The sequence below is a fragment of the Sphaeramia orbicularis genome, chromosome 6 (assembly GCF_902148855.1).
Source record: "Sphaeramia orbicularis chromosome 6, fSphaOr1.1, whole genome shotgun sequence".
In the NCBI taxonomy this organism is placed as follows: domain Eukaryota; kingdom Metazoa; phylum Chordata; class Actinopteri; order Kurtiformes; family Apogonidae; genus Sphaeramia; species Sphaeramia orbicularis.
In genome coordinates, this window is record NC_043962.1 from 37,592,077 (window position 1) to 37,605,145 (window position 13,069).

The 13,069-nt window shown below is 36.4% G+C and overlaps 1 protein-coding gene across 1 annotated transcript in view; it reads right to left on the bottom strand.

Moving 5' to 3' along the window:
* spg11 (SPG11 vesicle trafficking associated, spatacsin) overlaps window positions 1-13,069 on the bottom strand; it is a 64,089-nt gene that overhangs the window by 48,551 nt on the left and 2,469 nt on the right. The window contains exons 2-10 of the mRNA XM_030136802.1: window positions 12,774-12,964; window positions 11,286-11,513; window positions 9,132-9,366; window positions 7,971-8,108; window positions 6,169-6,548; window positions 5,248-5,393; window positions 3,530-3,635; window positions 1,237-1,392; window positions 958-1,139 (exon numbers count right to left, since the gene is read on the bottom strand). Coding sequence (XP_029992662.1) covers window positions 958-1,139; window positions 1,237-1,392; window positions 3,530-3,635; window positions 5,248-5,393; window positions 6,169-6,548; window positions 7,971-8,108; window positions 9,132-9,366; window positions 11,286-11,513; window positions 12,774-12,964 — 1,762 coding nt within the window. The remainder of the gene's footprint in view (window positions 1-957; window positions 1,140-1,236; window positions 1,393-3,529; window positions 3,636-5,247; window positions 5,394-6,168; window positions 6,549-7,970; window positions 8,109-9,131; window positions 9,367-11,285; window positions 11,514-12,773; window positions 12,965-13,069) is intronic.

Here is a 13,069-nt window from a genome sequence, read left to right on the forward strand (position 1 = left end):
TGTCTTCTGTAGGGGACAAGAGTTTCACAGCTTTACTTAGAAAAAAACCCCGTCCACTGCAAAGCATTCCATCAAAAAATAAAATAAAAATAAATATTGTATCCGAAAAACTATTGCATTCTGCTTTTTCCAATCAAGACAATTATTTAATGTAAAAAAGCAGTAAAAAAAAACAGTTACCTTCCTGGATCTCAGGAGGATATGATAAACAGTATGATACATAAGGTGTATAAAGTGTCAGACAGAATCAGTATGGTGTGAATATATGTGTCGAGGCCCAAAACGGAATCTGGCCTGATTCAGAATCGGGCCGGCCCAGAATGGAATTCTATTCTAGGCCGGCCTAGAATGGAATCCTGCTGCTATAATGTTATTTTTATACCATGTTTAATGCAAATGATCCATAATTCCATATTTTGTCATAATTTTACATTTTCAGTCTTACATACCTTGAGTAACTATTGTCAATTTCAGTCGATTTCACTGTACCATGTATTGGTGGGGAGTACCACTAGGTTCTATTTGTGAATAAAGTGTATTATAGTTTACAATTAAAATGTTGTTTGTTTCATTTCTTTTCACATATTTGCAAATTCCATGTATTGATTTTTGTCATAATTTAGATCATTTGCATTAAACATGGTATAAAAATAACATTATAGCAGCAGGATTCCATTCTAGGCCGGCCTAGAATAGAATTCCATTCTGGGCCGGCCCGATTCTGAATCGGGCCAGATTCCGTTTTGGGCCTCGGCATATGTATATAAGGTGCATACACAGTGTCACAGTTGAAGTGTAAACACTGTAAACAGTTAGTGCAGCTATTGTTGTGGACTCCTGTCAGCTGTTCAGGAGCCTGAAGGTGAAGGGAAAGAAAGAGTTCCTGAGTCTGGATGTTTTTTTTTACTACAGTTCCAAACCAAAGGTGTAAAAGCTAATAATGTCTGCAAATGTCACCTCTGTGGGCAGATGCTCCCACTCATCCTCCTCCTCCTCCTCCTCTACATGAGTAGACCCAGCAGAGCCCATGCTGGAGGTGTCACTCCTTACTGCCCAGGGGAATCTCTTCATGTAGCTCCTCAGTTTGGTGAGGTACCGATCCAGAACGGTCACGCAGCTCTGCACTCCCGGGTCCTCGTCTGTAGACACGGTAAAGCAGGTTTATCAACAGAATAAAGTAGGTGAAAACTGAACAACCACATACAAGTTCATACAGAGGTTTGTGTGTTATCGTACAATGTGCGTTGGAGAGCACAGAGCGAATCTGTGTGTTGACGAAGTTCAGGGTGATGTTGAGCAGCTGTTCTGAGAACTGTCGGCTCTGGGCTTCACTGTGTGAGTCTCTGACGGCCGAACACAGCAGATCCAAGGCAGGGCACAACTCCTGGACACCTGCACACACAAAACACACATCAACATACACTACACACAGACATTTATATACTAGGGATGGAACGATGTGAAAATTTCATATCACGGTTATTGTGACCAAAATTATCACGGTTCTCATTATTATCGCGGTATTGTTGAAATTGTGCTCAAAATGTTCAAAAAGTACTTATACACATACTGAAATAATTTAACCAAGTTGTATTTTATAAATAAATAAATAAATAAAGTAATAGGCACAATGTACTTTCTGTTGGCAGAAACATTCAAATATTAACCCTTTGTGGTCTGAGCCTATTTTGTCTGTTTTTCAGTCCTTTTGATTTTGCCTTTATAAACTATATACACAAATGTTTACTATACCCATGTTTGGGATATTTTTTTTCAGCACAACTTCATTTATATCAACTGCCTATTATTTTTTCACTTTAACCTACTATATTAAAATAAAAGAGCCAGAAAACACAAAAAAATATATAAAATCCGATTTGAACAATGTATATCATTTATTGCATAAATAACACAAAGATGCTTAATGAACCTTTTCAAAGACTTTAAAAGTGAATATTGGTTCAAGTATTAGGTATAGAAAATTAAAATTGTAATAAATTAAAACTATACTCAAATATTTGACATAAAAGCAGATCTTTACATGGGCGTTTTCTCCGGAAAAGTGCGGTAATCAAACACGGTTATCATGATAATTAGAATTTAAATGATAATACTAACTGTCTGCAATTTTACCGTGGTTTATCATTATACCGGTAATCGTTACATCCCTATTATATACACTGCAAAAATCTAAATCTTACCAAGTGTATTTTTCTCATTTCTAGTCAAAATATCTCATCACACTTAAAATAAGACATAATCACCTAAAGAGTAACTTTTCAGTGAGATATAAGAAGTTATTTTTAGACAATACATCTTGAAAATCTTATTTCAAGAAATCTTAAAAAGATCATTTTCACTTGTTCCATTGCTTGAATTAAGCAAAAAAAAATCTTGAACTAAGCAAAAAAAAAATTTGCTAATGGAACAAATGAAAATTATCTTGATCTAGTGATGGTTTAAAGACAAATTTCAGTCTGTGGTGAATGTTTACGTGTGTGACAAACTACTACTGACAAAATAAAGATTCTATTCTATATTTGTGTTCAAACCTGCAATACCTAGCTGTAATTTTATATTTTTCTTCTAATGCCATGTGAAACCTCATCCTAAAATGAAGTGATCCTGAAGTCGAGCACATCCACTTACAATTACATCTAAAACTCATAATCCTACTATAATGGACGTTCTGTGTCTGACGTGCATCCCGATATTGCACCACGGGAGGGCGTACAGGTGCAATGCTGCTGTTGCACCACGGGAGGGCGCTATCGTACAGGGTGGGGAAGCTAAATTTACAATGAACATTTAGTTGTTTTTTCTCAGCAGGCACTATGTCAATTGTTTTGAAACCAAACATATATTGATGTCATAATCATACCTAACACTATTATCCATACCTTTTCAGAAACTTTTGCCCATATGAGTAATCAGGAAAGCAAACGTCAAAGAGTGTGTGATTTGCTGAATGCACTCGTCACACCAAAGGAGATTTCAAAAATAGTTGGAGTGTCCATAAAGACTGTTTATAATGGAAAGAAGAGAATGACTATGAGCAAAACTATTACCAGAAAGTCTGGAAGATACTATTAAAGAAGAATGGGAGAAGTTGTCACCCGAATATTTGAGGAACACTTGCGCAAGTTTCAGGAAGCGTGTGAAGGCAGTTATTGAGAAAGAAGGAGGACACATAGAATAAAAACATTTTCTATTATGTAAATTTTCTTGTGGCAAATAAATTCTCATGACTTTCAATAAACTAATTGGTCATACACTGTCTTTCAATCCCTGCCTCAAAATACTGTAAATTATGCTTCCCCACCCTGTACAATGGCACCACGGGTACAATGCCGCTAGTATTAACCATTTATAACATGAAAAATAGCATATTTACCAAAGTGTTTAAAGTTAAGTGCAAATAATTTAATTTGAAAAAGTAAATCAAATATTACATGATTAAAGGCAGGTTAAGAATTAAATCAACAATCAAATCAGCCTTTTAGAGAATCTCCAAGAGCTCCAGACATACTCTCTGTGAGTGTGGAGGATGCTGGCTGCTCAGACGGGTCCAGGACATTTTCTTTACTCTTCAGGTAGAATTCCACTGTGTCGAGCTGACGGTTCTTCAACCCAGCCTGTAAAACAAAAACAGCTTTTAAAATGACATCATGCAGTCACAGGGAGGCCATGATAATATGTCAAAACCTATGTTCAAACTGCAAATAAAAGGAACACAAGCAGATTTTTTTTTTTTTTTGCTCATGCATGACTAAGATTTATTTTTTCGCTCATGGTAGTGTGAACTCCACAAATCACGTAAAACCTCATCTTTTGGTGATGATTTGATCGACTTCCATATGTTAAAGTTTTTCACAATTTCTTTATGTTGTCTTCTGTTATTCACAACTTTCCGACACGATTTTCAAGCAAATTTTATCTTCTGTACTGCCAAACTTCAGTCTGTCAGTATTCTCTGAAATATCATGGACCAAATTTGTGGAATAATCTAAGACCTAAACTTCAATCAACATCTACTTTATCATTGTTTAAAAAGCATCTGAAAAGGACTTTAATTCATGAAAAAATGTAAGGCTGTATATCACTTGATTTGTATTTGATGATTTGTAATGTGATGTGGATTACATTTTTATAGTTTTTACTTTAGTTTATTATTTCAGTTGTATTGTATTTTTTTAATTCTTTTTTTTGTGTATTGTTCATTTCGGGGGAGGTATTCATATAAGCCTTCTTTTTTGGCTTCTAACCTCTCCTGCACAATTTTGTTACTTGTTTGAATGTTGTTGTTTTTTCCATTGCTGTTTTTATTTTGTGCTAAATAAATAAATAAATAAATAAATAAATGTTCCTCAATTAAATAAAGGCTGTACTGAACAGTCTGCACAGTCGTATCAGAATAAATGCAACTTTTACATTAACCATAATCTACATAAACTCATCTGGCAGTAATCGGTACACCAAGGAACGCGGCTGTGATGGAGGCATTTAATTAACTTTCCCCTTCCTCTCATCTCATATCTTCTCAAATTCTCTTCCACTGTACACACTGGTCTACACTTTTTTTTTTAATTATCTGCCTAAATCTTGCATGCTTTAATAAAATGAATTGGAAAATAAAAGTGCTGGTTTGCTAAAGTTTTCAATGTATATGATAAAGTGTTATTACACATATATGTTGATTTATGTACATTTATACAATACATTTATAAATCTTCCACCAGAAAGAACCTGTAAAGTGACTGTATTATAATGTGCAGACAGTGTTTTGAAGTAGATCTGGTGGCTCAGAGACAAACATTGCTTGGAGTAAAACCCCTTCTCTTATTAATTTTCTGAATTTCACATTTTGACCCAAGACTGTATCTTGTAAAATAGAGCAAACCAAAATTTTTAATGTAATTTTTCATTATTAGTGACTCAAACTTGGTTTCATTCACTAGTAAAAAGTTTCAGTACTTTTACTTTGGAGGTATTTGACTTGTGGACCACTGACATTAACTTATAATTAATCATTAACATTGAGGTGTAGCCTCCATGTTTACTTCTATATGTCAGTCTGCTGCTTCTGATATCTATTGTGTTGCTCTTTTGATATTCACAGCCTAAAAAAGGCACAAAGTTAGAGATGAGCATCAAATCTGAAGTGACACTAGAGTTAGAGCTTGCAGTATAAACATGGGCTAACATCTAAGTCTGTCAGAAAACAGTGGATCCAGTACTGAGTCATACCTGTAGAGAATGGATGGGGATGGAACAGCGCCCCCAGTTGTTCAGGTGACAGACTGCATCTACTGTTGCTGCGCTGCCAAACAACATCAACTTACTAAGCAAGTCCTGTTGGGTAATGGAGAACAAGACCTGGAATATACCAGTCTCTGGAATGAAAGATACAAAAAAATCTGTTTAGTATTTAAGTTCATTTTTAACAGCATTTTAAAACCTTAAATTATTATTATTATTTTTTTTTTATCATTCATTCATTTTCTGAACTCACATTATCCTCACTAGGGTCACAGGGGTCACTGGAGCCTATCCCAGCTACTTATGGGCGAAGGCAGGGTACACCGAGAACATGTCGCCAGTTCATCATATGATGCATTACAATAATAAAATAATAATAATAATTCACTTATGTTTTATTTATTTCATATAGCATACAATTTCCCCACAGCTGGAGATCTTATCTTATCTGAACCCGTTTTATCCTCACTAGGGTCATGGGGGTCAGCTACTTATGGGTGAAGGCGGGTACACCCTGGACGAGTCGCCACTTCTTCTCAGGGCTGACATATAGAGACAAACAAACAATCACTCTCACATTCACACCTATGGGCAATTTAGATTGACCAATTAACCTATCAGTGCATGTGTTTGGATGGTGGGAGGAAGACGGAGAGCACCGGGGAGAGAGACGGGGAGAACATGCAAACTCCACACAGATGTGTTGGAACTGAACCCAGGACCTTCTTGCTGTGAGGCACGAGTGCTATCCACTGCACCACCGTGTTGCTTCTATCTTATCTTATCTGATCTTATCTGATCTTATCTGCTCTTATCTGATCTCATCTCGTGTGAGTTCCCTGAATTCTTCTGTAACAGTTTCAGCTCCACTCATTCCTGACTCGTCTGCTCAGTTTAAATGTCACTTACGTTTCAGCAGTAGTATATGCCGTTTCTCTCCACAGTGCTGGACTGGAGCCCCCTCACCCTCCACCTGATGGTAGCTCACACTTCCAGACCCCAAGTCCCATAAGGCCACTGTGGTCTGTCTGTTGCTAGGGGAGACGAAGGTGAGCAAGGCAGAGAATTCGGTGACATTCAGTAACGACAGAGTGGATGACGCGGGGACAGAGAATGAGGTGGTGGACCCTCTGGGAGGGGCTCTGCTGCAGCCTGATACTTGAGCCTGGTGGGACTTCAGATGGGGAAGTGAGGAGGACCAGGAGGTGCCAGGAGACGGGGAGGAGGAGGAGGGAGCTGCAGTCTGCTGGGCTCTGCTGTACATGGACGCCAGCCGGGCCTCCCAGGAGCTGGAGCGGGGATTAATTCAGTGTTTCATAGCCAATAAAGTTTGCAAGTGTCATTAAGTTGTGATGAAGCTCAAAGGATTAGCTACAACAGTCGGTCCTGCATACATGAGGAATGTTTTAATTATTAGCTGTGTGATTTAAAATTAAAAAATAAATAATGTTGCTTCACTGTTTACAATAAAACAGGAGCCTATACAATGATGTTAGTTAGTGATGTTACATCATTTTTTACCTCAAAGTGGTTCATTTTCATGCTACCTCCTACTGTAGACCTAATCCACCCCAGATATGGAGCGATACTGGATCAAAAGATATAAAAGCACTACTTACTGACCAACCAGTTTCCTCTGAATATGTTTTTACCCTGCCCCCCGAAGGGGAGGCAAGGGGAATTGTTTTTGGTTCGGTTTGTTTCTTTGTCTGTTTGTAAATACTTTAGCAGCAAAACTGTAGGATGAATTCATGCCAAATTGTTTTTTTACATTGTCAGTGACCCATAATAGATGTGATTATATTTTGGGAAAAGTAGGTCAAAGTTAAAATTTTTAATGAATTTTTAAATTCTTATTTTTCTCCCATTTACTTATAATGGGTGAAATTTCACATGTCTATAAAAACACATTAATTTTGTTTCAATTTACTCCAAACTTGGCACATATACAGGGTGGGGAAGCAAAATTTACAATGAACATTTAGTTGTTTTTTCTCAGCAGGCACTACGTCAGTTGTTCTGAAACCAAACATATATTGATGTCATAATCATACCTAACACTATTATCCATACCTTTTCAGAAACTTTTGCCCATATGAGTAATCAGGAAGGCACACGTCAAAGAGTGTGTGATTTGCTGAATGCACTCGTCACACCAAAGGAGATTTCAAAAATAGTTGGAGTGTCCATAAAGACTGTTTATAATGGAAAGAAGAGAATGACTATGAGCAAAACTATTACCAGAAAGTCTGGAAGATACTATTAAAGAAGAATGGGAGAAGTTGTCACCCAAATATTTGAGGAGCACTTGCGCAAGTTTCAGGAAGCGTGTGAAGGCAGTTATTGAGAAAGAAGGAGGACACATAGAATAAAAACATTTTCTATTATGTAAATTTTCTTGTGGCAAATAAATTCTCATGACTTTCAATAAACTAACTGGTCATACACTGTCTTTCAATCCCTGCCTCAAAATATTGTAAATTATGCTTCCCCACCCTGTACAATGGCACCACGGGTACAATGTCATGGTAGATGACGATATCCAATAACACACTAAGGTTGAAATTTTGACTTTCAGAGTATTACAATGAGTGCCCTATAAAGGGTTAAACTGGTCATTTACCTCTTGATTAAAACCTACAGGTCCTGTAAATACTATAGTGACACATATTTAAGAGGTCAGGCTTTGAGTCTGACTGTCAGTAGCTTACCGGTCAGCGTTGAAGGTCAATCCTAGAGCAGAAAGACAATAGTTAGAACTGGAAACGCCGTCCTGGTCTCTTGAGTCCTGGTGCTGGAGTGGAGGAGCAGGGGAGGCAACGGCACACACTAGATGGTCTGGAAATGACCTAGAAGATCAAAAATATTACAGCTTACTTCGTCTGAATAAGGTGAAATCAGTGTTCGATCATCTTCATAATGGTGCCATTGGACTAGGCCAGGGGTGTCAAACTCATTTTCGTTCAGGGGCCACATTCAGCTAAATTTGATCTGAAATGGGCCGCACCAGTAAAATAATAACATAATAATATATAAATACTGCAAGTCCAAAATTTTCTCTATGTTTTATTGTGAAAAAGTAAAATCAGACTATTAAAGTGTTTGCATCTACAAACTATCCTTTCAAACAATGTGAATAACATGAACAAACTGAAAAAATAAGTGTAATTTTACAAATATTCTGCCTCAGTTTATAATTTCCACATGTTCATTATAACTCACAGATCACAGTGGATCTACAAATACACAAAACATTTAATAACAGACAGAATATCGGTACAATTGTACTTACTTCTCTTGAAACATTTCAGGTTATTCACATTTTTTGTAAAATTATACTTTGTTTTAGTGTAAATACATGAAAATATTTAGAGAAATTTGGAGTTGTGAGTATTTATAGATTATTATGACAGTATTTGACTGGTCCTGCCCACTTGAGATTGAATTGGTCTGAATGTGGAACCTGAACTAAAATAACTGTTAATATCATAGTGTAAATTTTGCATTTCACAAATTCGTCCCAAGGGCCGGACTGGACCCTTGAGTGGGCCGGATTTGGCCCCCGGGCCGCATGTTTGACACTTGTGGACTAGGCAGTTCTGTTTGTTGGATTATTGGATTGTTTATTATTCTTCCAGATAATCAGAAACACACACATCAGAATATTTGGCAGATGAGGTAAACAGGCTCTGAGCCATTTCTCTCGAATCAGGATCAAAAATATTGAGCGTAGGCAGACAAAACCTCAGTCTGCCCACATGCAACATTATCCACTCAGTGTCCGGAGTTATTATCCACAACAATATGACATAACTAAAAATACAGAATACAAAAACACAAAGGAAACTTGGGGATGTTTTCTGGTGTCGTACCTGAAGTAGTGATTCAGGTCCACCGCGGTCGCAGTGTGGGATTCTGTGACAGCTACAACTGTACTGAGATCAGCTGACACCTGAAGGAGGCAGAAAGAAGAAGACGAAGCAGAGGAGGAGGAAGAGGAGGGGGAGGAGGGGGAGGAAGTGAGCTCGTCCTCTTGCAGGCCAGACCTCAGGTAGGACGGGAGGTCAATACTGGCCAGCAGACGACCATCAGTGGTATCACACACAGCTGGAAGCAACGGTTAAAGAAGCCTGTGTGGACGTACTAAGAACAAATGACTAAAGAAAAGCAAAAGTCCTTCTCATCCACACTTTTCTGTTGTTAAAACTCAATTACAAAGCCACTCTATATACTATAAATCAATGATTTGTTTCACTGGGCTCAATCCACCTAGTTAATGGGAATGTGTTTTTGGCTTTTATAGAGGGTTTTATCATTGGATGGATTTTAATACAAATTTTTCTTATAAATTCTGAATTAAATAATTTATTATTATCATCATTAACAATTGTATTTTATTGTGTGTCAAATGTTAATGTTCACTTTAATTATTATCACATATTCAATGATAATTACTGTTTTAATTTTGTGTAATATGTTATAATGGTATTTATGGTTGTATTATCTGTTATTTACATTATGTCGATTCCATGTGAGGTATTTTTAATTGCATTTCTATTTGTCTGAAATGTGCTGTATGAAAAACGTTTGATCAGTTGGACTCATTGGATAATTTTCACAATTATAGGGCAAGATTATGATGAAACAATAATATTGTGTTCAATTCACTTACTGTTGATTGTACAAAGGACTATATTAATGTAAATATAATCACACATCCATAAATGAGCACTTTTTTCCTATTATTATTTATTATTTTGACTCATTACACCTTATTACACCTACTGTACACTTATTACTTTATTATCATTATTACTATTTTGTCATTTTTAGTCACTTCAATAAATTTTTTATATTTTTTTATTTTTCTGTTGTATTTGATGCATATTGTCTTGTGCTGGTGTACATTTGAATTTCCCCATGGGACAGCAATAAAGTATGTCTTATCTTATTTTATCTTATCTTATCTTACTGATAACTCCTGAAATTTAGATAAGCTTAGTTTATCTCATTAAAATCCATTAAAAACAATATGTAATTAAAATCAGAACCACCTCCTATAGTTTAACATCAGTTAGGACTGTTGATACCTGGCATTAACGTCCATCCTGGTAAATCTAATCACATGCTGACAGCTCTAATGCACAGTCTGAACACACTCTGGATGTTTTCCAGAACACATTTTGTCAGATTCTAAGTTAAAGGAGTGATATTTCGCCTTTTTTTTTTTTTTTTGAAATGGAATTATGCATTTTAAAACATTTCCCTGTGGTCTACATAAACTGTAAATGCTATACTTGGGTCTGAATTCTTCATTAATTCAACTCCACAGGTCCATCTTCAACCCTATTTCTGAGTAATGACACCAGAAAGGTCATTTTGAGCGCTGGCCCTTTAAATGCAAATGAGCCACTTCACGCCCCACCTCCTCCAGGTTGTTGGCTGTGCTGCTCTGTCAAATTCAACCAACAACTGAACATTTTAGGTAATCGGCTCGAAGTTTGGACATATTTTCAGGATGGAGTATAACCGCTGCTGCTGCTAAACAATTATGTCGTACTCGGAGAAATGTTCGTTGGAAGTCTTGACCTTATATGGGCAAATGTTGTGACGTAACTAGTTATAAAACATAAATTAAGAAGGAATTAAAACAGGTTGAAGAAATCCACTTGATTTTTGCCAGAATTAATATAAAGATAGCTTTGCAGCACCTGGAGGGTTCAAATTCAAACTTTTTGAACTATTAGTCCAAATACACAAATAAATGTACCAAAGATTAATAAAAGTGGGTTTAGCAAAATATGACCCCTTTATGGTTTATTCCTATTTAGCTCCAACTCCTGTCTGCATTTGTATATTTGACCTGGTTAACTTTTCATTTAGATTAGCTTTTGATTTCATTGATTTTAAACTGGTAACAACAGTAGAATAAACCACAGTACCTTCAGCAGTATTAATTGTAATAGTATTAGTACCAGTATTAGAATCCATTCTACTGTAGAGCTTTGGTACGTTCCTAAGGATACAGATGAGTCCTGTGCAGCTGAGGATGAACAGGGTTTCTCTGCAGACACAGTGGTGTGCAGCTGATTGTCCGTCGCTGTCGCTGAGCTGGAGTTTGCAGAAGGATAATATCTGTAACTCCTCATCTGTCTGTTGCCACTGCAGCTGCAGCAGCCGATCACCATTCAGCAACACACAACACCGTCCAGAAGTACATGATAATAACCGGACCGTCTGCAGCTCAGTCACACCTGAAAACATTAGGATGGTAAAGGGAGACATTCTGTAACTGTCTACACAAAAAACTCACGTATGCTACTGCAGATAGCTTGCTCTTTATTTTCTGTGTTGTTTTTATTAATAACTAAACTACAATACATGTTCTGAATATATACAATGTTACATATCGTTTTCCTTATAGCATAATTGCCTAATTCATACACAAATGGACAAACGTATTGGGACACGTTGAATTCAGGCGTTTCTTTTCTAACAGGGCTCTAGCATAAAAAAAATAATAATGACAAATATTATAATATACAGTCGTGGAAAAAAAATATAAGACCATCAAAAGTCATCAGAAACAATGGTTATGCAATCAAGTACTAACTCTTGTGTGTATGATGTGACTAAAACAGGCAGAAAAGAAAACATGGAATGCCTAAAAGCACTGTTTTTGTCAGTACAATGCCATAGATATTGATGTAAGAACTGAAGTGATTTTGGTTATTATCAAGAAAACATGGAAAATGTCTAGATATCAGCTCAGAAATTAAATTATTTTGAGCTATTTTTGTTGTTATCATTATATTTGTCCAAACACATGTACCTTTTGTTGTACCAGGCATTAAAATGAACAAGAAATTAAAGAAAACAAGGGTGGTCTAATATTTTTTTTCCACGACTATAGTTTTATATTGTGATAAGTATCATATTGATTACTAATATTTATATTTATATGTCAAATCAGCATGAACAGGACATCTTACAACTATAGTTATGATGTGTCCCAATATTTTTGTCCATATAGTTTGTAAACATCAATATTTCTTTAAAGTTTAATGGGAGATTTTTCTTCCTAAGTGAGATGTGAAGAAAGTAGATGGTTAGATGCAGAAAATTATTATTTAGTCAGAGCATGAAAAACATTTTAGAAATGTAGAGGTAGAGCATTTAAAATCATACTCATGGATAAAAACAAAAAAAAAAATCAATGTTGAGAGAAATTAAGAAAAACTCATCTCTGACGCATTTTGGAAGCCAAGATAATTTAAACCGATCTAACGGATGCAATGCAATGAAATTTATCACAATATAAATGTTATTATGACAGCTGTCTTCATTTTTTTTTTTACATCCCAGACCTCTGTTAGAAATGAAACACCTGAATTCATTGTGACCCACTACTTTTGTCCATTAGGCAATTATGCTACGAGGCTAATAATATGTAGTCATTCAGTATTGCCGAACAGAGTCTGACAGTGTAATGGTAGTCATGTTGTGATACTTACTGTTGTCCTGCTGTTTGACAATCTGCAGCAGGTGGTCTGCAGAACATTCAGAAACACAGAGCAGTGAAACAGAAGCTGAACGTTCTGTTTCTACTTCCAACAGTTTCAGGTCCCACTGAGATCCAACAACCAGAAGTCTGATGCTGCTGGCTGAGCCCCGACTGTGGACGGCCTCCTCCTCCCACAAAAAACTAGAATAGAACAGAAAATAAATGAATGTGTCCTTTACTTTATCAACACTGTAATGCAGGGGTGTCAAACTCATTTTAGTTCAGGGGCCACATACAGCCTAATAT